This window comes from Oreochromis niloticus, linkage group LG7, assembly GCF_001858045.2.
Source record: "Oreochromis niloticus isolate F11D_XX linkage group LG7, O_niloticus_UMD_NMBU, whole genome shotgun sequence".
Taxonomy (NCBI): Eukaryota; Metazoa; Chordata; class Actinopteri; order Cichliformes; family Cichlidae; genus Oreochromis; species Oreochromis niloticus.
The window spans coordinates 55228790-55256071 of record NC_031972.2 but is presented as its reverse complement, the minus strand read 5'-3'; the positions used below and the strand labels follow the sequence as shown (position 1 = coordinate 55256071).

The window sequence follows — 27282 nt, the reverse complement described above, 5'->3', positions numbered from 1 at the left end:
TACTGCCGACGTGAATTATGATCTTACTGTATTTACGTTTACCCTTAGCCAGCAGTTTTAAATTTCCTTCAATGTCGCCTGCTCTGGCCCCTGGAAGACAATTGACTATGGTTGCCAGTGTCTCTAGCTTCACATGTCTGAGAACAGAATCACCAATTACCAGAGTTTGACCCCCAGCGGGTGTGTCGCCGAGTGGGGAAAAACGGTTAGACACATGAACAGGTTGGTGGTGTACCTGGGGCTTCAGTTTAAGACTATGCTTCCTCCTCACCGTCACCCAGTCACCCTCTTTCCCCAGCTGCTTGGGGTCTGCCGGGGAACAGCTAGCGGGGCCTACACTATCTTCGGCTGCACCAGCTACAGGGGACTGGCTAGCTTCGGGTGAATGAAGGGTGCAAAGCCGAGTCTCCAATTCAGTAATCCTGGCCTCCAGAGCTGCAAACATGCTACATTTGTTACAGGTATCATTACTGCTAAAGGAGGCCGAGGAGTAACTAAACATCTGACACAATGAGCAGGAAAGTGCAGGAGGGACAGGTGAAGTAGCCATGGTGCTAACGAGTCGGCTACGAGCTAAGCTAAGCTAGCGAAACAGTACAGAGACAGTGAGTGAATACTTTGGCTATAAATTAGGTAGTGAGCACACAGAAAGGGTGCTTCAGATGAAGCACGTGAAGATTATACTATGAAAAGGAATGTATCAAAAGATTTTAATTAAATTGCTAAGCAGAAAAGCTACTCAGAAACACCACTGTGTTTGAGCAGGAACAGGAAGTGATACTCTACCGCAAAGCGAGCGAACACCAAGTGACAGCGCCACCAAGAGCCACTTTCCCTCTGATAATGTCTTGTCATGATGCAGTGAAAAGACATGATCTCTTCAGTATGTCTTAGGTCTGCCTCTGTGTCTTTTCCCAGTTGGACATGCCTGAAACACCTCACCTATGAGGAATTCAGGAGGCATTATAGTCAGATGCCTAGTACACCTCAGCCCGTTTCTTTTGATGTAGAGGAGTGCTGTCTTAAAACTGAGTCCCCGTAGAATGACTGAACTCCTCCTTCTGTCTTGTAAGGTGAGCCCAGACATCTTTAGGTGGAAACTCATTTCTGCAGCTCTCACTCATGAAGAGGACCCTGAGATACTTAAACTTGTCCATTTTGGGCAGCAACTTATTCCCAACCTGGAGTGGGCACTTCACCCTTTCTTGGCTGAGAACCATGGTTTCAGAGTTAGAGGTGCTGATTTTCATCCTAATCACTTCACACTTAGCTGCAAACCCTCCCAGTGCAAGCGGGAGGTCATTGCTCTCCTCTCCAGTATCCTGGCAATGATCTTACCTGGGAGGCTGAGGAGTATTATCTCTCTGAAGTTGGAACACAGCCTGCAGGTCTCCTTCTTATAAGAGGCACCACCACTCCAGTTTGACAATCCAATTACTGTCCCTGACTTCCATGCGATCTTGCAGAGGTGTCTTAACAAGGACAGCCCCGAAACATCCAATGTTTAAAGGAACTCAGGGCAAATCTCATCTGCCTTAGGGGTCTGACTACTGTTAAGTTTATTTAATACCTCAGTGACCTCAGCCACAGTGATTGGCTGCTACTTCATCACCATCCCTTTAAATCCTAACCCGTCACCAGTGACGGTTAGCATTTTTAGCAAGGGTGGGCAACTCCAGGCCTCGAGGATCGGTGTCCTGCAGGTTTTAGATCTCACCCTGGGTCAACACACCTCAATCAAATGATTAGTTCATTACCAGGCCTCTGGAGAACTTCAAGACATGTTCAGGAGGTAATTTAGCCATTTAAATCAGCTGTGTTAGATCAAGGATACATCTAAAACCTGTAGGGCACTGGCTCTTGAGGCCTGGAGTTGCCCACCCCTGGTTTAAAGGGTAAATTAGGCTAGGGTTTAAAGGGTTAAAGTATTCCGTCAACTGTCTGACTAGCTCCACCATTGATGTCAGCAACAATCGGTCTCCACCATAAACAGTGTGGGGCAAAAACTGCTTTTCCCTCCCTGCTGACCATAGGTCTTCCTCCACAGCCTCACTGATGTCCTCACACGCCTTGGACTTTGTTTCAGCTGCTGCCTTCTCTGGGCCTGTCCATACCTTCAAGCTCTCTCCACAGTGCCATAAGCCAACCATGCTCGATAGTACGCCTTCTTCAGCTTACAGGTCCCTTTACCTCTAGAGTCTTCCATTTGGTTTGAGGGCCATGGTAGGAATCAACCACGTCCGTATAACTTCCTTAGCAGTGCAGTTATGAAAAATGGTCCATTCATACTCAGTGCCTCCCTTGTAATACTGTTAAGGTTCTGCCAGAGGTAGAAGTAGAAGAGCTCCTGGTCCAGGTCATTGCCGGATGGTCCCAGTGCACATGTGCCAAACACTTTGAATATGGGGACCCCAGTCCTCTCCAGCATCTTTCTCTCCCACCTGACCCAACTCACCATCAGGTGGCTATTAGTTGACAGCTCAGCTTCTCTCTTCATCCAAGCGTCCAAGACTTACAGCCACAGGTCTGATAATATGATTACAAAATCAATCATCACACTGTAGCCTTTTTGCCAAGTGCATTTATGAACATCCTTATGCTGGAACACACTGTTCATAATGGGCAATCTGTGCCTAGCACAGAAGTCCAGTGACAGAATACACACTTGGGTTTGGATCAGGCAGGGGATAGTTATTGTAATATCACTGATAATCTGATATCTGGGCCTTTACCCCACTGATTTGTGTGGGGTTGTTTTAAGAAGTGTGAACATCTTGTTCACTAAGATGTTAAACCTACTATCACTTGGCTCTGTTCTCAACTCTAAGTGCTCTGCCTTCTGTTTCAAGTTTCTAATTCTACAAATGGTGAAGGGAAATGCTCACTTGTTAATGCCAGTAACATACTGTACTTGCTTTACTCCTCCACCACCACTCAGTTTATAGAAATTCAACAGTTCTTGTCCAATAAAAGAGAGCTCATTAGTAGATTCTGTAATTTGGTAAATGACAGCAGGCATATCAACTGCATAAAATTTCAAGGCTCACTAGACTGTTGAAAGCTAAAATTACAGATTTTATAAAAAAGTATCATCCATGAAAATAGTGATCAGAACAGACTAAAAAGGGAAAGTGCAGAACTCCTTCAAGCCCAGTGCATTGTTTTACAAATTTAAAAGATGGTCATCTACCCTAAAATTAAAAACATTCTTTCACCCTCTTCCCCGTGATTGAATAATATAAGCCTAAGACGGCCATTATTTTGGATATTTCAAGTTTTTTTTCTTTTCATTTTAGGAGCGTGGCTGGCATCTATCCATGAATTTACTGCTCAGAACTGTACCTTTCCATAATCTTTTAGATCAGTAACCTGATTCCGACACTCTGAAGTCTTATTCAAAGTTATCATTAAATATTTGAATACGTCCTGACTAAAATTAAGTTGCTGAAGACATTTAATCATCAACACAGCACCAAAACATACTATGTGTCTGTGTAAAATACTGGAAAACACAAAGGGCATACATTTATTCTTTGTACAATGTGAATGTGTATATTTATAGATGTCAGTGTTCCCCACCTTGTATTAGTTTCTGAATTTCCGTTTTGTTTGGTCGATGTGCAGCTGTTTGTGTTTGTGAGTGTTCTGTCGAGGTAAGCAATTTGTTGTGAAACAGCAGCAGGAATGCTCACACCTACACTGAGTCCTAATGAGGATTTTACTAAACCCACAGAGTCTACTGTGTAACTATACCAGCCCCCGTGGAAGCCTGACACTGCAACTACAGCTTTGTAGTGTGTGTGTATGTGTGTGTGTATGTTGCAAGCAGGAGTTATTGATACTTAAGGGGAAAAAGACAAGACAGAAAACGAAAAGTAGGATGGAGTGTAAGATAGGAGAGGATTAGAGGGGATGGAGAGGAAGAAGTGGGATCTGTAGGAAAGTGAATGCTGGATGGAGCAGGGTTTATTAATATCCATTTGGGGGAGACTGTGCAGGGTCTGCTAATGCTTCTCTTGGCATTGACACAGTTTGGCACCCTGTCTGAAAAAGACTTAGAGAGTGCTTTGAGTAACCCTGAAACACCAAGCAAACAGCTCAAACTAAGAGGGAGAATGTCAGACTTTCATTTTAATGTTTTTTACTGGAACATTAAGTGCTGGATAACAAAATTTCAAATGCAGAGATAATAAAATTAGAGATAAACACATCAGTGTCACACTTGAACATAAGAACATTAATACAGGAATTGCTGTGACCAGTAAATGGGTACAGTAAGGCTTCTTAAAATAGCATGAATTTACAGTGCCTAACAAATGTATTAGACCACCTGCTATAAAAACAAGAAAACACTAATATCTTAGAAATTTGTCAAAAACTTGTTTAAAACTAAAGATTACATTGCTATTTATTTGGCAAATAAAAAACTGAATTCATGTTTTTATACCCAGACAGAAAACTTTGCATATTAGTAATAGCACACAGTGGGCTAGAGGCATGGTTAAGTTAAAGACTATAATTTGTATGCAGCGAAAAGAGCATCTGGTCAGCCAATTACCATCTAATGGTTGCTCTTCATCCAGTGTTAACAGTCTTTTTATCTGCACCCGTCTTAGCAACACACGCAAGCATCGTCAACCATGTTCACATGCACTTTTCATCTTTATTCAAGCCTTCTAGTTAGAGAATTGGCCTTCTCTCACCATGTGCTATGCACTGTACAATGAACCCCTTTATTTCCCCGATCAGCTGGAAGTAAAGGTTCACATCCTGCCTTGCACTTGTTCTCTATTTTTTAGTTAACCACGTCCTTACCAACCACTCCCCTCTTTTCATCTCCATAAAATAATCCTATCCTTTTTGTTATATAACTGGGCAATTTGAGTTACCCTGCTCCAAAGAAACTTCCTAAATAAAGACACCACACTGGGGAGGATTAAAAAAAGAGAGGGGAAGTAAAAGGGAGGGCTGGAGAGGGAGCAGATTCCTTGCAAACTAATGACTTATTCCTGAAGATCAAAAAGGAAAGACTAAACAGATAATTCCCAACCAAAGATACTTAACATTGCATAGTCAGTCTCCCATTCCTCAGCTAATTCGCAAGGGGGGTAATTAAAAGAAAAGCTATGAAAAACACTCAAACATGGACACACATGCACACTGGCGAGCATAGTGCTGTGTGGTGGGAGGCCTGCCACACGTGGCTTTGATAGCATGCGTCTTTTATCCCTTGGCAGCTTACTGCCTGGGTAAAACACATTTACAATGTCAATAAAAACCAATTTTAAATCATTTGCTGGGCATTTGAAAATGTACCGCCTAAGGTGCTGTGACTAACACATTTCCCTTGTCTTTCTTGCTACATTTCAGCTCTTTTTACATACACAGACGGATGGATGCATGTATGAAAACACAAGAATGCACACCTAAAGATGTACACAACAATAAAAGAGAACGGAACAAATATAAATGCTGTAAAATCTGCCTGTGGGTACAAGACTGCTCATTGTGTCATGCCGTTAATGCGTCTAATGTCTTTTACAGAGACATGGATGAAGGTCTTTATTGCTCATTTAATCCATCCAAGGCTGATGGGGGTGTAATGTAGGAGGGAAAGCAAAGATAACAGTGGTGAGGGAAAAAAAAATCCTGTAACATATTGATATTTTAACTCTCCGCAAACACCTACACAAGAAATCTCACACAGACAAGACTGCGGACCCACATAAACGGACTCACAGACAAACACACACATACAGACACCCAACTATACATGTTCCAAAATGCATGCGGAGAGCCATTTGTGCATCTACGCCTCTGCCACTCCTTGTGAAATTGATCACTAAGTGGTCACAGGAGTGTGCACTTGATGAAAACTCAGTTCAACCTGTTCTAATCCCACCTGCTACGGTGCTCTCCCACTGCACTTTTGCTAGCAGCTGTTCTCTGTGACTTTGTGTGTGAGCGTGGATGCTTGCTGTGGACAGTTTTTATGGTAGAGCACCCTTTCTTTGACTTTTGTTCAACTTGCTATTTACAGAAGAGGCGGGGAATCAAAGACCTACAGAGCAAGTTCCTCTCCTCACAGAGAGGTTTACTGCACCTGAGCCTAAAAACCCAACTGAACCTCAGCAGGGGTGCTAATAGGCCTCCTTGACAGGTGTGTGTGGGTGTGAATGCTTGAGAGAACGACAGAAGGGAAATCACGGATAGAAAGAGAGAGAGAGAGTCTTTGTGTGCTTTAACCTTTGAAAGGCTCAGAATTGTTCATGGTCTAGTAACCATAATGTCATGGCACATTTACTTAAGGCAGTAATTTCTATACCAGTCTTCTTCTCTCTTTTTTTCTCCAACAAGCAATATTTTCAACACGCATACACACTATATGGATATAAGTGTGTGACCTATGCAATTTACTCCTCTCACAAGAACCTGTGGGTATTCACAATGGATGCTAGTGTAATGGGGTTTTAAATGTGGTGGAGAGAAAAGTGGCTCCCATCAAATTAGTCTTCTATTCGTTCCCACTTAGAGTTACAATAGCCATGCCTCGTCTCCTCAGCCAGGATTGCCTCTCACAGCTCAACCACAGGCTCTGCTCTTTGCAGAGCTGCCAATGCTGCAAGCCTAAGGATTTCAAGATACGCTGCCCAAAACATATATAGAAGAATGTGCATTTAACCATTAGAGCAGACTTGACAAACTTTTAATTGGTGTGATCAGAATGCAATAAAATATTAGAAATGTGAATACAAAATGTGTTAAAAGGTTATTGTTTTTGAATGCATATCAGAATATTATAACATAAATAGTTTCTCATCAGTCTTGCTTGATATAATTTTCTCTCGGCTATACTGACTTTTCCTCCTCTCTGTCTGTCTGACCCACTCATTTTTGTTGTTTTTTTATACTGTTATGAAAATGATTGAAAAGGAAGTCAACACTGGCTTCAATATCTCCAACTTGTATTGAGCATACTGTCTGCCCAAAGTTTCTTGCCTAAGGCTCAGACTCGCACCAATCTCTCCTGGCCCTGCAAAAATTGCTATATATCCAGATAGCAGGGTACTTCAGAAAATACGGAAACCATTGGCTTGTTCTTATATTCAGTGATCAGTGTTAACAAATCATCAAAAATGTATTGCTTTCAAAAGTCACATGTTATGTTAAACTTAACTAACATTGGTATTGCTTGACATCAGAGAGCAGCATAAAATGGACTAGGATTCTTAACTCCAGAGATAGCAAAGCACATTCACATCACTTTTCAAAATAAGACAATACCACTGGATCAAGTATGGCTCTTCTCTTAGAAGCTCTTCTCTTTGAAGAGCTCTCCTTGGCTCTTCAAAGAGTTCTTACTTTCTTTATTGACTAGAGCTGCTCTGAATGAACTGTAACAGCCTAGTTATTAAAATCAATAGCAATGAGTACAATTTCTCCATTTCAGATTGACTCTTGACTCAATCAATAGATATCAAATTACCCTTCCTCTTGAGTGCATAATCTTCATCACAAAGAACAGGGTTAGACCCTGAATATAAATCAGTGTAGAACACAGAATACCAAAAATAATGAAAGAGCTCATTGAAAAATTGCACAATAATTAGTAGCTGCAGATGCATAAATCTAAAGAATGCTTTAATACAATTCATACAATTTACCTTAATGCAGTGAAAATGCTTGACGAGTGTAAAATAATGGTGGTTGGAGCATGTAAAGAGACGTGACAAACTGAAGCCAAAACCATGACAATGCCCTGTTGCCCTGTGGATGGGGACATAATCATCCAGAACAGCCTGTATGGATTTGCAGTAACGCTTCCCTCTAAGGGGTTAAGTTAGCCAAAATATTTTGGCCTAGTTTTGGCACCCAATCCTAACCATACTGTGAGTGAACACAAAAGTAAATAGCAAGTGGAAACAAAAATCCAAAGATAACACCAAAGTCAATGAAACACTTGCTGAGAATAAGGTGTGCATCTTATTTTATTACTAATTGACACATCTCTGTAGACCAGAGCTTATGGTTTTTGACACTTCCAAAATCCTATAATGTCACTGTATGTGTTACTGCTGACAGACCTCTCTTGCTGACACAGTATGCACCAATATTACCAGTCACCTGAGAAAAAGTTTTCCCATTATTTTTCAACTAACACAGTTATAGAATGTGTACTATCTACCTTAATTTCAGTTAATGTCTCTCCTAAAGATATAGACTGTACAATGCAATGCACCTTTGTGGAAATATCTCAATTTATTGTGTGTGTTTTTTTCATGTTTTGATACAGGTTTCCTTTTTTCAGTTTTGAATTTTCTTTTTTAAATTTTAATTTAAAGGTATTTTTTGTCACTTGCATATTTTTTTCCTTCTCTGGGCTCCTTAGGTTTCTAACAGCTTAGTTACTGGCATGACAGCAGTGTTACTATTCAGTAGACTGAAGATAATGTAGGAATTGAGCCAAAAACTTGCAGGGGGAAAAAGGCTTGTAAACACTTTTTGGGGACATTTTGAAGCCATGATGAAATGAGGCGAGCAGCACACAATATTTAATGGATTCAAATAGAAAAGACCAAACTGCTACAGGGAATTGATATTTTATATTTCCAAGTAGTATACTAGAAAGAAGTTTAGAGGTCTTTAATCTTTATTTCTTTTTTTGATGACAGTCTGCCTCCTTCGCTGTAATACAGTGGTAATTGTTATAAAGCACATACTGCAAAACCACAAATTGCACAACTCATATTTTGAACTGAACAATTATGTTATCAGTTTGAATTATTAAGAAATATTAAGATATGGCGGTTTATTGCTGCTTTTACTATAAACAAATAATAAATTGTATTTAAAAGATAGGCATTGCCACTGGTTTGTAAATTCCTGCTTCAAAGCCTTGACCTAAGCAGTTCTGGTCTTCTAAAACCAGACATCACAATTTTTTATCTGACTGACAACCAAGGACACTGCTCACTCAGTCACAAAGTGGCCACACTCCATCGCAGTGACAAACCCAATGCACATATAAAGTCTAGCCAAAACTGCAAGACACATCTGTATTTATATCTGTGTAGTATGGTGTCTGTAAAATGATTGATTGTTATCAGAAAAAGGCACTTTTGATCGTGCATTTGCACCATCTTTTGAAGCTTTTGTAAATAAGTTAGCTTTCACTTAAAGAGGATGTCTGAGTGGATCTTTAGCTTGATTGGGGGAATGTTAGCATTAGCTAATTTCTTCTGAGAAATAATACATGACTAGCTGGAGACGCATGACATGTAGCTGTCATTATAATTTCTATGGAGAAAAAAAATACTAATTTTTTCTTTAGGTAGTGGGTTGGTAGTGCAAGAAAGTAACCAGTCTCTCCCTTTTCACAAATGTTAGCCTTAGCTAATTTCTTCTGACAAATAATACACAGTTCAGCTGAAGCCACAAGGCAAGTAGCGATCACGAAAGTTTCTGTGGAAAACTGGTGGTGGGTTGTCTACTTCTGTGGTTAACTGTGTTTTTCTCCATGCAAGTAAATAATCTGTTTTCTCATTTTTACAATTTTTTGTCCGTATGCTAAGTACATTCTGTAAAAAACCACTATCCCCCTATCACTCCACACACCTGACCAACCATCTACCAACCAGTCTGAACCATGGTCTGAGTAACCCTCATCATTCAGGCCACTCACCTGGGCTCTATATTAAGACCAAGTCTATTGCACTATTCTCAGCCACTTTGCACACCAATGTGTACCTTTCTATTATATGTCCTTCTCCTGTTTTGTATATACTCCTCTTGTCTGTTATTTATTCTTGCTGTCCTATTTATATTTTTATTCCATGCACAGATGGTGTGGAGCACCTACAATTTTGTTGTACATGTACAATCACAATAAAATGCTATTCTAGTCCATTCTTTTATATCTGTTATCTTTTAATAACCATACATAATAGTTTCCATTTAAATAGAATAGGGTGTAGAATTTGTTCATGTACTCATGTACCAAGAGATATCCCTACAAAGTAATGATTAAAAAGTCATCATTAACTTTTTGTGAAGGTTTTCTAGTAGTATATGCTGCTTTATGGACCGGGTATACTAGAGCAAGGGTGTCAACAATACAGTGCCCGGGCGGATTAAAGCTTGTACTGCTGATAAAAACCTCCTTTAATGCAATTTATACGGCACAAAGTAATTAAGCAATTTTTCTGGCTTTTAATTGTTAAAAGCCAGAAAACTTTCTGTTTTTGACTTTATGCTATCTAAATTTTAGTTTTCTTACGACTGCAGTTTTTTTTTTTTTTTAAAGAAAAAAAAATCTGGACAGTCTGGGCAATGAGCTACCAGAAATTTTTCTCTTACACATTTATTTCTTAAAATTTATGTCGAAAGAGTCATGCTAAAGGATGTTTTTTTCTTTGTCACAGCAGCCTTTTCTTTATTATGTTGAGAAACAGTTGAATATGTAACTCTTTACACTGACAAAAAGGGGAATTTCACTGGTCTGGCCCACTTAAAATCAGAGTGGACTGTTTGTGGCCCAACAGAACTGTCTTTACCAATGTCATAGACCAAATAAGTAGTGTCATTTTCCTATACAATTCTGAACAATCAGACTGCAGGCATCGGCCCCTGCTCACCATTATAAAAATGCAGTTTAAGGCACGTCCATGTTGTGTTTACTTTTCAGACCCATATTATATGAAATCTATGAAACAGAAAAGCCTCATTTTTCAGTTTAGTTTTTGTTCCAATTTAAAACAAATCACATCTTCTAGTCATGCACTTCTTGGAATATTCATTCTCTTCTTGGCATATATGGCTACAATGTGGGTCACTGAACTTTGACACCGAATTAACTGCAAACCTTTTGTGACCTGTAATCCTATGAGACAAAATGTAATCGTAAAGGGATTTAGCTAAAGGCGACTTAAAGAAGACAGAAATATGAAGATTTATATATATGTCTATTTTTGCCTAATACCCTGTTTCAGTAGAAGGGTATTAGTTGTCTTCTCCACTAAGTCAAATTAAGAAAAATGGAATGAGTAATTGGCACTTGCAACATAAACTAAAAAGAGAAGAAAGGGGGAGAAAGAGAAAATGACTCACCATCTTCAGGATATGAGGAGTACAAAGATGTATGAAAGCCAACTGATGTTGTATGCATAATGTGCCCTGTAATTGCTGTACTTCCAATAGTCTCTTCAATTCAAGGGTGAAGAAGACAAATTAGCTTGTTTATTGGCAAATCCTATTGTTTCCTAAGAAACAACCCCATCCCTGAGAAACTTGGTCCTGGCAACTTGATACTTGCAAACCCACACTCAATACAGTCATGCAATATCTGAATGAGTTAGGATTAAGAAAATCCTGCTGCCTTTGGAATACCAGATCAGCTCAACGTGTCTGTATGCGAGTGTGTTTGTTTGTACACACATGTGCCTTTAGACGCCCATCGGGGTGCTTGTAGATAAATGGCCATTTGGTATTGACTTCAATTTAGAAAATGCTGCCTTACACTTTCCACTCTGTGAAACCCAGGGGCACCCGGGGGGAAATCCAGAAGTGATCTGCCAAAGGAAATGTATTACAGAGGGTCACTAGCTCCAGTTTAGGGGATTTACTGTACTCTCAAACACACAAGCACACACAACACACCTACATATACACATAGCACAGAGACCCTTGTCATGACAAACCCTATGATCTGTGTTGAGAACACACTGCTCATGCTGTCATTGTTGAAATACGGCAGTGACAGAGTGACTTAGTGTGACAACGGGTGACTGAAGGTTGGCCACAGGCAAATATGTCACAGCCAGTTTAGGCTTCACATCACAACCCAGTACAAGGTTTAGTTTGGCTTGTATGATTCAACTGAAGATGCATACGTGGCAGTGGCCAAGTCTTTAAATGGATGAAAAGATATAGGTTGATGCTGGACTTGACAGTGGCCACAAGCCAAACCACATAGACCTTGTGATTGGAGAGCCCAGACGGCGCCTACCATGTGGCTGGCTTCTCCACAGAGAACACAAAATGGGTGTTCAGAGAGAGAATTTTATTGCAATTATATTCACAAGAAGATAGACACTTCCTCCTCAATCTGATGTCAGTGGGGAAAAGAGTCTCCCACTGCCCAAATTTCAATCTGCTTAGATATAACACACACATACACACCGTCACACTCACGCACACACACATACACTGCATCACTTCACGAGACATCAAACATTGACAAAGTCCCTTTTTAGTGCTGCCCGTTGGCACAGTAACTCCAGGCTAACGAAGTCACACGCTGGCAGAATATTAATAACAGCAAGCCAATCACCGAGCTGCATGAGGCAAAGTTATTTGCATATGAGAGGTGCGGGAGTTGATCCAAAACACTGCCTTCATACATCTCCAGCATACTGGGATGTGTTTTTGTGTGCATACTTCAGTGTACATTTGCCACGAAAAGGGACTGGTAAAAATTTGGTATGTGACTTATTTATAAGAATGGTCTTTCTGCTTGTTTTGGCTATTGAAATACTAAAGGAACGGTCTAGTGTCACTTTCATCAAATAAGTACTAATAGTTTCAGTACACAGTGCTGTTGAATCTTTCATGGCAAATAAATTTAATTCCCTAGTCCTGCATGATGAATAACAGCTCTGGCTTTAAGGTTGTGGCCCAGTGTGCAGGGCTTTACTTCAGAGTATTTGAGCCTTTCAACCAGTGTGGCTCACCAGTCTTTTAAATCTGAATGAGTAACACTTCTGTGGGTTTTGTGCAATACACAGCAGTGCAGTTAATGACCAAGATCATCTGTGATAGCTCTAACTAAGTAGCATTTTTGAAGACATAAACTCTCACCCACCCGATTACAGAAACATACCAAATGAATATTTATGAATGAAAGCCATCAGTCTGCAGACAATGAGAGCTTTGTCCAGAAATGCACTCTTTGCTCATTGGAATAAAAATGGCTAGGGTTTATAGTTGGATTTGGCAGGTGGGGAGAACGCTGTGTTCTGGTGCAGCAATGCAGCATGAAAAAATGACTTTGTTTGAAATGAGTACTGTTATGATCTCTGTTCCAGTTGACTTGATTTTCTTTTTTTCTTTTTTTTTGTTTTGTGGACAGACTATGGTCAGCTGACCTCTGATGGGTCTGAGTTTACTACTTTTTGTGGACTTACATGAGCTGTCATGGTTGTTTTCTAAACCCTAACCAGAATCACCTTTATAAAGTATAGAAGTGGAATTTGGCAAGTGAACTGAATGAGTGTAACTGACTCATAAAGCTTAAAAGTTTGCCCACAACCAAGATTTTAAATGATTTTCCCCTGGTAGTTATACTCACAACACTATGCTTATTTTTGCAAAATTATTGCAACAAAATTATGCAAAATAATCTAAATTATATTTGAATTCTGAATTAATTTACTGTCAAGTCTCCTATATTGCCTCCTACAAAGAGCCTTTCAGTGACCATTGATACACTACCATGCCCCAGTGCAACACAATCACTGTAAAATGTACTGCAGAATACACTGTTTGGCTTGTGTTTAATGTCCTGTTTAACTTTTATATGATATCATACCATGTCTGTATGAAGTAACCAAATAACTTTGGCCGGGGTCTTTCTGTGTGGAGTTTGCATGTTCTCCCCGTGTTTGCGTGGGTTCTCTCCGGGTACTTCGGCTTCCTCCCACCGTCCAAAGACATGCAGCTTGTGGGGATAGGTTAATTGGATAATCAAAATTGTCCCTAGGTGTGAATGTGCAAGTGAATGTGAGTGTGAATGGTTGTCTGTCCCTGTGTGTTGGCCCTGCGACAGACTGGCGACCTGTCCAGGGTGTACCCCGCCTCTCGCCCTACGACAGCTGGGATAGGCTCCAGCGCCCCCCGTGACCCTGAAAAGGATAAGCGGAAGCAAATGGATGGATGGATGAACTCATCATTTATAAAGCCACTGTGCAATTAAAGCATGAATTAGGACATTATATGTATTATATTTCCAGTGAAAAGTCTCTTGCTGAGCATTTCCTACATTAAATAAATAACATAGTTTTTGTCTCCTGTTCTTTCTCTCTGTTAATGAAGCCACTACGTTAACATCTTTTCTTCTTGGAAAGTAAAGTCTTCAGCCAGCAGACAAACTGTTTTAAATTGCACAGAAGCAATTTTTTGTTTGTTCATCTTTTTGAAGTGTTACATTTAAAATTACCTAAACCTAAAAAAAGAAGAAAAGAAAATAAGTTAAAACTACTCAATTTAGGCTTCCTCATCCTGCAGTGCTAGTTAAATGCTGAAGTACCATGGATAGAACTTTACTGATATTTGTATTAAGAAAGCAAGAATTAAAGAATGTATACAACCAGGGACATGTACTGATTTAACTTTAAGGACTGTTAGACTACAACCCATAAAAATAATCTCACTTGACACTGTATTGTATTAAACAGTTGGCCAGATTTAAAACACTCATTAGTGGAAGAGGTCAAAATACTGGTCCTAATCATTTCAGCCTATTTTGCCCCTGAGAATTGGTACTGTGATTCAAACCTTACTACATCAATTGCTGCATTAATTAGACACTAAAATATAATGAAAATGCAAACATAAAAACTCTAAAATCAATATGATTTATTGAGCTGCAGTTCTGTTAATATCATCAGCCTCAGACTGGATATATCAGTACGAGTAAATGAGTCACCATTCTGCTTTCTAATTCAGTATGAAACAATATGAAAATGCAGTAAGGAGTTTAAATCACTGATGCACCTAATTTTCATTGTCAAAATTTTGTTATGTCTGATTTGTAACTCCCCGTTTCCAAAAATATTTCCCCAGTGTAAAATATGATTAAAGCAAGTTATAATGAAATCCATTTAGAAATAGTTGTAAATTTTAAGTGACATTTTTGTTTATGAGTACGCTTCTCATTTTTGTGCAATTGTGATTAAAAAAGTTGGAACAACAGGAAAGGGTTGAGCAAATTGTGATGCAGCCTGTGATGCAGATCTGTCAACCAGAGAAAACATTTAGTGCAAAAAAAGGGTAAAAATAAAAAAACAAACAACAACAAAAATATTAATTTAAACTACAATTTAGTGTTGTTAAATGTGAAGCAGCACAGTCACAATGAACTTTTTACAAATTTATTCCTGACATTAAATTCAGTATGAGCATAGGATTTTTTAAAAACCAGAACATCTTAGTTTCATGATTTCACACTGTGTAACGTCTATATTGTACTATTTAAATAAAAATAAATAAACAAGGGAAGAGATATGTTTACCCTGTTTATAAGTCATTAAGAGTTTGAGTGCAGATGTTTTATTTTTATCTTTCATTTTTGCACAACAGCCAGTTGGCTAAATTGTTCACCAAAATAATTAAAAGATTTTTTTTTCTTTACATTTTGTTGCATTTTTCCAATAGTACTGCTGACTTAACAACATAAACTATGCCTGTTGTAGAACCCATTGCAAACAAATTACCAGTACCATCTATTGGAAGAAGGCAAAGAAATTCATAAATTTATAGAATGCCACAAAACCACTAAACCATATTGTAAACGTTGTTTTATAAAATTGGCTTAAATGTTATTTTTTAATAGTGTTTTTTTAAACTAACTTACACATAATCATACACACCAGCAGCAACAGTATTAGAAAAACATGACTTGTATTTAGGATTCAATGTTTTGAAAGAAACACACTGTATATTTTATTTAATTGTATCTCTGTTTGTAGATTTCCCTTTCACAACCCTTAGTGAATGAAAAGGGACCAGATACATTTGTTAAAGATTCATATCAATATTTGAACAGCAGTAGGTGCAAGTTGTCCTGCCTGCGGGACTCCTGGCCTCCTCAGCTCCGTAGCATGTAACTTATTGTTTATCTAGTAAGGTCTTCCACCAATCTTCAATCTCAGTAAATGAAAAAAAACAACAACGTATGTTTCCACTTAATGTTTGAAATAAACTGTCCTTCAGATAATATAGTCAAGAATACATATAACTCATATTTAGTCATAAGACTGTTCATTTGCCTTTTAAGAGAGTTCACAAATAGACATAAATATATGTTGATCATCTTGCATTCCTCCAGCCTTGTTCCTCTTTCCGTGGTGTCGAATCACTGAGTGAATTCAGCCCACAGTGTGGGAATCGGTATATCCTGGTGTGAGTCAACTCTCCTCAGACTGTGGGTCGATGGTGCTGACTGAGCCAGGACAGCTAATAAATCACCTCCTGCTGTCCTAAAATGGCGGGGTTGTGATTGGGAAGGGGAAGGGAGCCGTGAGCAAGGGTTAATGAATACAGGCCACATCGATCTGCTTCCACCGGCCTTCTTTCTCACACCATCCACTCCTCTACTCTCAGGCCAAATGCTGCTCCAGCACTTTTCTGACCTGCCACACTAAGCACGGGCTGAGTTGTGAGAAATACACAGAGGTAGGAAACATCGAGCACTAGTGAAATGCAACGGTAATGGTTAATGCTAGCAGCTAATTACAAGTTTTAGCTCATTTGGTAGCTGTAATTACTAAATGAGGTAAAGCCGTGTGGTTCAAAAAGTTACATAAAAAGTTTAAGCAAAGAATTTTAACAAGAGCATTATGCATGTATTATAGTTTCTGCATATTTGAATATGCATGGGTATGCCAGGTTTCAAATAATGAGAAGCATGCAAACCTTTGCGCAGACACCAGGAACTCTCTAATTTGTTATCAGTTTGCTTTGACTGTGTGACTATGCTAGGTCAAAATATGGAATATGCTGTCCATATGAACAATAATCAAAGTAACTATATAACATACTGTGTCTGCAAATGTCTGTGTTAGTGTCTGAAGCCTTAGTTGACTGGTGGTGACTGAGGTAGTGTTAGCGTTAGCGACTTGCAGTAGCACAATTTGCATCAGCCTGTCAGAGTTTTCAGCTACAGCATATCTGTTTGGTGCTTGACCAAGGGTTCAGCTCGCAGGGACTGTCTCCATCTTTTAACCCCTGCAAAAGGAGCAACTGTTACCAGTCATCATCTTTCAGTCCACATTAAGTTAAGGGCCCTTTATAGTCTGGTAAGAGCAGCAGAGTTAATGAAATGACAGCATTGCTACAGATGACTTGTAGCACACTCAGAGCCACCTAGTGTCATAACTTGAACCTTTGGTGATGTTCAGAGAACCCTCATAGACTGATTGTGCACTACATTTACACTAAGTCACAAACACTTCTGCATCAATAATTAACGTTATGCAACAACCAGTTTCTCCACTAGGATGATAGGAAGTTGCTTGTTCAGTACTGACCTGACACATTGTTGTCATTCTGTTATATTTGCACATTCCTCTTATCTGTGTGTTGCACTCCCCAAGACATTTCATGGACTGTATCCTTGTTCTGAGACTTTCTGCAGTACTGAGTCTTGTCTGTCTTTAAACCTCGTAAATAGCTTTTTTCTCTTTGGGGTAATACGGGCCAGAAGATTGCTTCCCTTTTCCATGCAATGACTGATCGTAACTGGGTGGAGTTTAAAGTTTGACAGATCTTGCATGAGAAGAGGGATTAGCCCTGTGTATTTTTTGTAATTCAGGGACTGCCTCAACAAATATTTAAGAAAGATCTCTGACACAGCTTTAGAAACCATACATGTATGCCCAGCTGTGACTGAACACATCAGAGGATAGCTTTGTGTTTCTGGTTACTGTATGAACATTCTAGTAATGTTTCCTGCATGTTTCTATGTTTGCTTCAGTAAGCAAAAGCATATTTCTTAATCACAGTTTTTCCATGTAGTGCTGATATTACCATAAGGGGATGGTTTGTTATGGTTATGCTCATAGTTGTTTAGCTCTCTTCTCAAGATTCCTTATTTTTAATTCTTTGAAGATCTCTTTTGAAAAAGAGATTTTAATCTCATTGAGACTTTTAATTGGATAAATAAAGGATAAACAGAACAAAAACAGAAAAAAACAGCATGGTTCTAATGCTTAAGAAGATATATCCTTAAGCAGATATGCAAAATAAAATGTCTAACAGTATATGTTAGTAGTATGTTTAAAATATAAGGCTACTGACTGGCCTCCATTAAGAAAAAGAGCCTACAAAATAACAGAATAATGAAGGAAATAATGACAGTGCATGACAAAAGAGATCAATGCATCTGTGATCAGTGGGGAAATAGTATCTGATTTACACACATATTTGCCTCATTAGCCATGTCATTAATAACTACGAGCCAAAAACAGCTTAACAACTCATAGCTGAAGCAAATTATCTTGGAAAAATGGTGCATGTCCAAACCCGATATAATTTTGACAGTTATTGACCAGTCACTTATTATATGTGTGTTGGACATAATATAAATGTGCAGTGCAAAGACCTGAAAAATTTTGACAAGAGCTAAATTATTAAGGAATGGGTGGGAGCACCTCAGTGACAGCAACTTTTGCAGGGAGCTCCCAGTCAGCAGTGGCGAGAACTGTTTACACCAACAGAGATCTAAAAGGAGCTCAGCCCTGAACCAATGACAATGTGTTGGAAAATGTGCTGGGCTTTTCACAAATTGCTGTGTCTCAAACTCCCAACTTCCAGGTTATAAAGTCTCTGCTGCTTATCCAGTGGTGCCAGATACTACAGCACTCCTGCAGATGTATATTAGGTGTGGGCAGTTGTGGTATTTCTGGTGTGCACATTGTCAAAAACAAAACACAGACTCTTTACTTAATTAATTCCTGTATAACAGACCCTATCATTTATTTTAGGGTCTAAAATGTCTGTAAAAATATTCACAATCTCTTATTTGAAGGATAATAATTAAATAGATAACCAATTTTTAAAGGGGTTAGGGTTAAAATATAATTATGTTCTAACAGAGCAAGTTATATCTAACTACAGTTTCATCAGACTGCTTATGATGTACTGCACTCTGTATTTTTATTTGCAGATGGCAGTTAATTCTGGATCCAATTTCACATATTCATAGGAAGCAATGTATTCAGCAACTGTGAATGACATTAGCCTAAAAATATGAAACAATATAAACAGATAAAAAAAGAAAAGAAAAAAAACAGACAGATGACAAGAGAACCATAATGACATCAGGACACAACATCATATATTCAGTGTCCTAACTGACCTTTCTCTGGCCTCTGTAATAGCATTAACACAGCAGTTAAAACCATGGCCATCAATTATCTGACCATCCTTGTTTGCACCATCCTTAACTAATAGTTTATAATTTCCGCATGCCACTCAACATACTCTTCCTCTCTCACTATTTCTTTTTCACCTCCAAAGTTCGCTTTAAATCACAACATCTAATGGGAATAGAACAGGCGCATGAGCTGCATTTGGCACATTGTTGAAATTCTCTTCCAAGCTACCTGGCTTGTTACCTCCAGAAACACAGATGCGAGTGAGGTTTTTTTTCAGCCTTTGTTTTTTATCTGTTATTCCAGTCCTCTCAAAGTCATTCTTTGATGCATAAAACAAAGTGAGATATAAGTTTCATTTATTCCCTTTGTTGCTCATACAGTGGTTTTACTCCTAAATATTGTAGGGCGATGAAGGACAGACATGATGGTTAAGTTGATAGTATTGGCCTCACTCCTTACAATTTTGTGATGATAAAAATATAACAAATATCTATATCTATATATATATATAGATACATTTTGTTACTGACATATACACAGCAGTGATTTGCTTAACAGTGTAAACATGAATTGGGTCTTACCCACACCCATGCGTATTGTATCCATGTGCTTTCAGTTTTCTGAAATGGAGCAGATAATTGTTTTTATCTTATGACATGAAGAATTAGAATAAAACAGTTGAAACTGAAATGGATCCACTCTTTACTATTTTATTAATAACTATCCAGAAGATAAAGCTGAGCATGATCATTTATTTACTGTGATATTTTATTTATGTTTACATATGTTAAACAGGGGACCACATATAAACACAAACATTAAACCTTTAGTATATTTATGTAAATTACAGCTTGCATCCATTTAATTTATTTATGATTTTTTTCCTCATTATGTTTTAATACATGCGCAAGTTTGTCAACAGCGTCTTAACACGATAAAATGTTACGTTTATTTTCATAAATTGGAATTGACTGTACCTTTTTGCAGGTATGGTGCCCAACAGCAATGTGCATGTGTAAGGATGGGGAGGAAGAGAGAGGATGTGGTCATTAACCAAAGGCAGTGAGGGAGACTCCTTCTCCTGCATTCAAATGATGCTTAATCCAACACTATCAACACGCCTCTCGTACCTCCTACTCCTCACTCATAATCCTCATCTTTCTTTTGCTCCTGCTCTTGTGCCATTTTTCTTAGGAGACTACAGTGCAGTACTTTCCCTCATCTGTCTCCCTCATTCTTCCTCTCTATCCCTATTTATCTCATTTCTCTCCTCTTTCTATAGGCTCCTTTCCCCTATTTCACCAAGGACATGAATATATCTCCTCCTACCCAGCCCCATCTCCCCCCCACTCTCCCGGTAAGTCTCTTTTCCTTCTATCTCTCTGTCTTTCTCTCATCATTCCCAGAGATAACTGCGTGCAAGCGCTTTCATCTTTCTCCTCCCTGAAGAGAAGACTGCCCAGAGAAGCATAGTCAGCGTTTCAGTCCTTTATGATGTCACAACCCCCCTGATCCAATACCCTCACTTCCAAAACACCCACACACATAATACGTCCACACAAGTGACACAATAAGAAAGTCAAACCCATCATAAGAAAACAACTCTGTTTATTTCCCCCTTATGGCATTAATAACAAGTGAGGAAAACACTCCTAAAACTGTGCCTTACAAGATGGACAGCTGCATCTCCACTGGAAAACTCTGGTGCACTGTTTCGCTGATGAGACAGAGAGAGAGAGAGAACTAAAGAAACTCTAAAGTTAACGTAGAAAGTCTGACCATTTGTCTCTAAATCATAGATCGGAATGCAGGACTTTTAATTTTTAACAACTGGTTGTGAAGAGCTGTGTCTAGACAGATGGCAGGAGAAGGGACGATTGGCACAGGTAAAGTGATCCAGAGAGGGAAGAAAGAATGCGAGGGACAGAGCATGTGAGAAACTCTGACACAGAAAGAGAGAAAGAAAGAGAGGAGAAAATGGTTATTGTGAAGGGGGGGAGATGGGGGAGGAGGGGAGGTTGTATGTGTTAATACACAGGAACACTGCATCAAACCAATGCACTGCTCTGAGGCTGGCTGAGCAGCTATGAGGAGTGCGTCAGCAGTACATTCACGTTCCCACTGAAGGACAAAGGGAGGGGGCAGAGCGAGCATCTTAGCTGCCTGCAACACCGACACACATCGAAGGGGGGGAATAGAGAAAAAAGAGAGATTGGAGAATAAACAAGAAGAGGAGATGTGGATTAGAATGCTGCTCCTGCTGTTTCTCTGACGGTGGGCTGCCTGTTAGAGCGCTCGCGTGCCTCTCCATCTCTCTCTCACACACACACACTCTCCTTCGCACACTCTATCTTTTTCTTGCTCTTGATCTGTCAGTGGTTCTCTCATTCATTCTCTTTCGGTCTCTCTTTCCCCCCTCTTTCTCTCTCTCTCTCTTCTACTCTGGCTACTGCAGTAGTCCACCAGCCAGCCGCAAGTCTGACAGCCACACACATGGCTAACTGCCACAACTTACTACCTCAGTCCTGGAGAAAAAACTAACAAAAAAGCAAGCAGAAGACCACTGCAGGACGCAGCCTGGGGGACAAAGAGCAAGCGGAGAGAAGGATCCTCAACACCATTCTCTGCTTATGGATACAGATACGGAGCCCACTTCCACACACATCCTTCAAGCGTAATCCTCTCTGCATTCTCTCATTGCAGAAGAGGACAAGAGTGCTCTCTCTCTCTTCCGACAGCCTTTTGCGAAGCTCCAACAGTGCAGCGTATCCTCTTCTACACCCCCCACACAGCGCCACCATCTCTCCCACCACCCCCAGCCCCCTCCCCCCAGGAGGAATAGACGGATTACTGCTAGCTGTGCACACAGCAGCCTGCAGCTGCTCTGACCAGGGCCAGCCCAACATTGGGAGGAAGCAAGAGGAACACAGAGGAGGAGAGGAGAGGAGAGGGGGATGACTGTGCCGGGAGTTCTTTAGCCTTTTTCTGTCTCTCAGTCTCTGTCACAACAGGGCTAATCAGCGACCGACAAGCCCTTGGCAAAGTCACAGTGAGGGAGGTCTCTCACCCAAACAGGCGACCAGCCGGACGAGCCAACACATGTATCAGGACCTGACAGAACTGGGGATTTTTATTCATTTCACTTGGTCACTTCTTCTCTCCTCTTCTGTCGTGTTTAACTGCGTTATGGATCGTTGTGATTTATCTACAGTGCAGCTGCATTTTGGAGTCTGCTGCCTGACAGGGGGACAGTTGGTGGGGGCAGAAGGAATCTGGGCACCTGCTAAGCCTTCATGGCCTTACTGCTGTCTGTGAGTGTTTTCCATGCTGCTCTCAGTCTTTAATATCAGGAGCCATTTTGTACCCTTGGCTAATAGAGGGCCACACTACTTTCTTAAAAAAGGAAAAAGAAGAAACCATCTATCTCATGCCATTCTGTGGAAAGGAATTACACATGAATGCTGTATGTGACTGTTGTGCTTAACATTTGGAAAGAGGCAAAAAGGAGGACTTTCAAACTAATGAGGTACGTCACTGAGACTGTTACTCAACCTATTTCTTACATTGCTGCATTGCTTTTCTTCTGTTTCTTCTCTTGTATTAATCTCTCTCACTCTCTCTCCTTATCTGTCCTCCTTTTTTTCCCCTTCATTCCCTCACACAACAATTTTGATGCAGCATCTCCCTGCACTGTCGATGGAACTTTGGAGCCTTGAGTTGCTCCAGCCAGGCTAGGGTGGTCTGTCGTTTGGTGTGTGCCATATCCCCCCACCATGCAGAATAATGAGCCCTCCACACCATGAGTCCTCTGGGCCAGGTTAGTGTGCAGCCTACCTGGAATGCAGCCCTGCTCGCCGTGCTTTCCCTCATGGTGCCTGCCTTCACTATGTGCCAGTCCACAGGCCCTGAGTTCGGCTCAGCTAAGCCACAGAACTGTCCAGGTGTGTGCTCCTGCACTAACCAGCTCAGCAAGGTGGTGTGTACCCGCAGAGGGCTGATTAGGGTTCCTCCTAACATCCCAGCCAACACCAGGTACCTGAATCTGATGGAAAACAGCATAGAAACCATACAGGCAGATACATTTAGACACCTGCATCACTTGGAGGTACTACAGTTGGGCAGGAATGCTATCAGGCAGATTGAAGTGGGGGCCTTCAATGGCCTGACCAGTCTCAACACCCTGGAGTTGTTCGACAACAGACTGACAGTCATACCTAGTGGAGCTTTTGAATATCTGTCAAAGCTTAGAGAATTGTGGCTTAGAAACAATCCCATTGAGAGCATCCCCTCTTATGCCTTTAATCGTGTCCCCTCACTCATGAGACTGGACCTGGGAGAGCTGAGGAAGTTGGAGTACATCTCAGATGGCGCTTTCGAGGGCCTTCACAACCTGAAGTACCTGAACCTGGGGATGTGCAATCTGAGGGAATTTCCCAATCTTTCACCACTGGTGGGATTGGAGGAGTTGGAGATATCAGAGAATGTTTTCCCTGAACTGAAGCCTGGAGCATTCCGTGGCCTCAAGAATTTACGTAAACTATGGATTATGAACTCTGCCATTACTATGATTGAAAGGAATGCATTTGATGACATCACAGCCTTGGTGGAGCTTAATTTAGCCCACAATAACCTGTCGTCTCTCCCCCATAACCTCTTCACCCCCCTGCAGTATCTGGTGGAGCTACATCTTCATCACAACCCATGGCGATGTGACTGTGATGTAGTGTGGCTCTCTTGGTGGCTCAGAGAATACATTCCCACAAATTCCACCTGCTGTGGACGCTGCCACACTCCAGTCCACATGAGAGGACGCTACCTGGTGGAAGTTGATCAAACAACCTTTCAGTGTTCAGCACCATTCATACTTGATGCTCCAAGAGATCTTAACATTTCAGCAGCAAGGGTGGCAGAGCTTAAGTGTCGCACAGCTGCCATGAGCTCAGTACGATGGCTTCTCCCTAATGGAACTGTATTGACCCATGGCTCAGCTCATCCAAGAATATCTGTCCTTAATGATGGAACACTTAATTTCTCCAATGTTCTCCCATCAGATACAGGTGTTTACACTTGCATGGTGAGCAACATGGCAGGAAATTCCAACGCCTCGGCCTACCTAAACGTCAGCAATGCTGAACTCAATACATCTAATCTGTCCTACTTTACCACTGTAACGGTGGAAGTTTTGGCGCCCACAGTGGAGGAGACCCCTAAACCCAAGCCCACTGTCCCTGCATCACCCTCTGTATTTCAACCTGTCTTTATCTCCACACCTACTGTGCTATTTCAAAACACTCAGACTCCAAGGCAGGTATCAATTCCCACTGCCAGAGTCCCTCGTGAGCCAGCTGCCAGCCTGGATGAGGTGATGAAAACCACCAAAATCATTATTGGGTGTTTTGTTGCTGTTACCTTGCTGGCAGCTGCCATGTTAATAGCGTTCTATAAGTTGCGCAAGAGGCATCAACAGAGAAGCACCGTGGCAGCAGCCAGGACCATAGAAATCATACAGATGGAGGAAGAAGTTCCTCCTGTTCCACCGCCCACATCTGGATCTAGTGGCTCTGATGACACAGGTTTAGTACTGCCTACACTGGTGGAACACAACAGCAACACCTTTAAGCCTGGGTATGTGTCCTCCTCATCCCGCCAGGGCGGTTACGGTGCCCATTGGACTCAGAACAACTCTCTTCACCGCTCTGTTAGACAGCATCACAGCCACATCAGCACCATTGCTGATCCCTACGTCATTAAGACTACTCATGGCAAGGACAAGGTTCAAGAGACCCAAATCTGAGTAACGCTCCCTATGGATTTATGTCTGACTCTGCCCGAACCTCTCCCCTCATCTCTGCTCACCAGTCCATGCAATAGAATGCACAAAGAACAGAACGGTAACTTTCTTTTGTACAGAAGTGCAAAACAGAGACATTTTTTGTTTCTTGTACATGCCTATACATAAGTATATAAATATGAAAAAATAAATAAATAAATATATATAAATAAAACTACCGTCAGGCAGTGGTGAGACATGCAAATTATATTAGAAAAGAAAGTAATTTGAAACTATTTTCTAATAACTGGTGACTTCTATTTAAAAAATGGATAATTAATTGCTTTTTTTTTGACTGAAAAAGGAAAGTTGTGATGTCTAGCATAGGAAAAGAGGCATTTAGTTTGTTTTCGACCATATTTAGGAGGCAGTAAGAAGCTCTTTGCAAAGGCACCAGTTTCTAAATCCAGCCCCAAATGGAAGCTCCAGTTTTAACTGTGCCAAATATTATATGCAATAAAATGGTATTTCCAAACTAAGGAGTTTAAAAACACACAAAGCAAATTCTAGATAGATACAAACATTTGTCCAATAGCAGCATAATGGCACAGATAGATTGTGCTGTTCAGTAGCTATCAGCCAAATGCTTTTGGACTGCAGTGAATTTCTGCAGCTAAGGTTTAACCCTCTGTTCGCTGGAGTTCAGCTGCGTTTATTTGACAGTGCCAGTGCTTCTTAGTTGTAGCGTATCTAAACATGTTTATTTAGTGTGCACATGATTCCCCACTGGTTTAACTGGCAAACGTGGAATGCAGGCTAATAACAGTTGTTGCAAATATGTTGATCTGTTATTGTTTGCATTTTGTATTATTTTTTCCCTTAGGTTTTGACATGCTTCTTATTGGCTTGTGTAGTGTTTAGGGCTAATTTAGTAATGCATTACAGCAGTTGCCTGACTTGTCTCCGCAAGGGCTCATTCCGATGCTAATTTTTCAAAGGAACAGACATGTGGTGCAGTGATACAGGGCTTTGCTGACCATTCTGCTTTTGGAGAAAAACAAAGAGGGTTGAGGTAAAACAAAATGAATGTCTGATGATACCGGGACTTTTCCATGGACTACATCGAAACATTACTTTGTGTTTCTTTTTCTTTTAATGTTTAATTTTTAGCAACACTATTTTTATGGAGAGGCAAAGGAGGCTATGAAAAATAAAATCTTTGGTTTGTATTTCTCTAATCAGAAACACTTTCATCTAATGTTTTTCTTTTCTTCTCTCTGAAAATATTTCCATTTGTGTGTAAGTTGTTTAATCGTAAAGGCTGGAGGTAGTATTGTAAATCGTATCTTAGCCAACACCCCCATCTTACGGTCCTATGCATTTACTTAGTGTCTGCATGAATGGGTCTTTAAGTAACTGGTGTACAATGCTGCATTATACCCCACAGTGGGGCTCTATGCAGGTCAGATAGGCTGTTGGTCTTTGATGCCTCAGCTTAGTTCTTAACATTGATTTCTCAGTGACTGTGAAGGGGAAAAATACATGTATCCCACAGTTCTACGGTTCGTGGGTTTCTTTTCCTTACGCATTCATCTGCAGGTCATACTTCTTACCTGAATGTGTCATTTATGGAACAAAGAGAAAAAATATTGGGGGGTTTTAATGATATGAGTCCAACATTATTTTTCTTCAGCAAAACAAGTATTGCATTCCAAATGCAGTCTCAATATATCACTTAAAAATGAGAAAGCAGGCATATTTTTAGTTTTTTTTTTTCTTTTTGCAGATGCTGTATGTGTCAGTGCATTTCTGAGCAATCTGGTCTTGACATCACGCAGCTAAAAGGCCAGCTACCATAAATAAGCGTGGGCAGTCTGTGGTGACTGAAACGGCTTACCCATGATGTTATACTGTTGCTCTTCATACAAACACTCATCAGTCCTCCTTATTTCATACTGATTTTGACAGATGCTGTTCAACCCTCCACATTTCTGGTCATTTCAGACTTTTATGTTGCAGTGAAAAAGTGCTCCTGCTGAGACTATTTAGGGATGAAGAGGAAATTAAAGTATGACCCTTCTGATAATTATGGTGCATGTTGAGTTGACAGGAACACCAATGCTTCATTTTAAAGCTCCAGGCCAGCCATCCAAGACACTTAATAATTGGTTTTAAAGGTACTGGGTGATGTAATATATAGATACTTAATTTACTATGACATTTACACTAACGTGACTGCATTACAGTTTATTTCTGGTGCAGTAAAAGAAAACAGGAACAACAGCTATGCATGGTTTGAAATACAGGTTGATTGAGAATGAGTTTTCTAAGGATAAACTCTTGTAAAGGGAAAATTTTTTA

General features: G+C 40.3%; 1 protein-coding gene across 1 annotated transcript; it reads left to right on the top strand.

The window, feature by feature from the left end:
- Nucleotides 1–21225: 21225 nt before the first annotated feature.
- Nucleotides 21226–26478, top strand: lrrc4.2 (leucine rich repeat containing 4.2). Its single transcript, XM_005470845.4, has 2 exons — nucleotides 21226–22677; nucleotides 22830–26478. The coding sequence occupies exon 2, from the start codon at nucleotides 22951–22953 to the stop codon at nucleotides 24943–24945; it is 1995 nt and encodes a 664-aa protein (XP_005470902.1). The 5' UTR covers nucleotides 21226–22677; nucleotides 22830–22950; the 3' UTR covers nucleotides 24946–26478.
- Nucleotides 26479–27282: the final 804 nt, after the last annotated feature.

Bases quoted from the DNA above. Each gene is read 5' to 3' on its own strand.
- lrrc4.2 (XM_005470845.4), top strand. From the start codon at position 22,951: ATGAGTCCTCTGGGCCAGGTTAGTGTGCAGCCTACCTGGAATGCAGCC.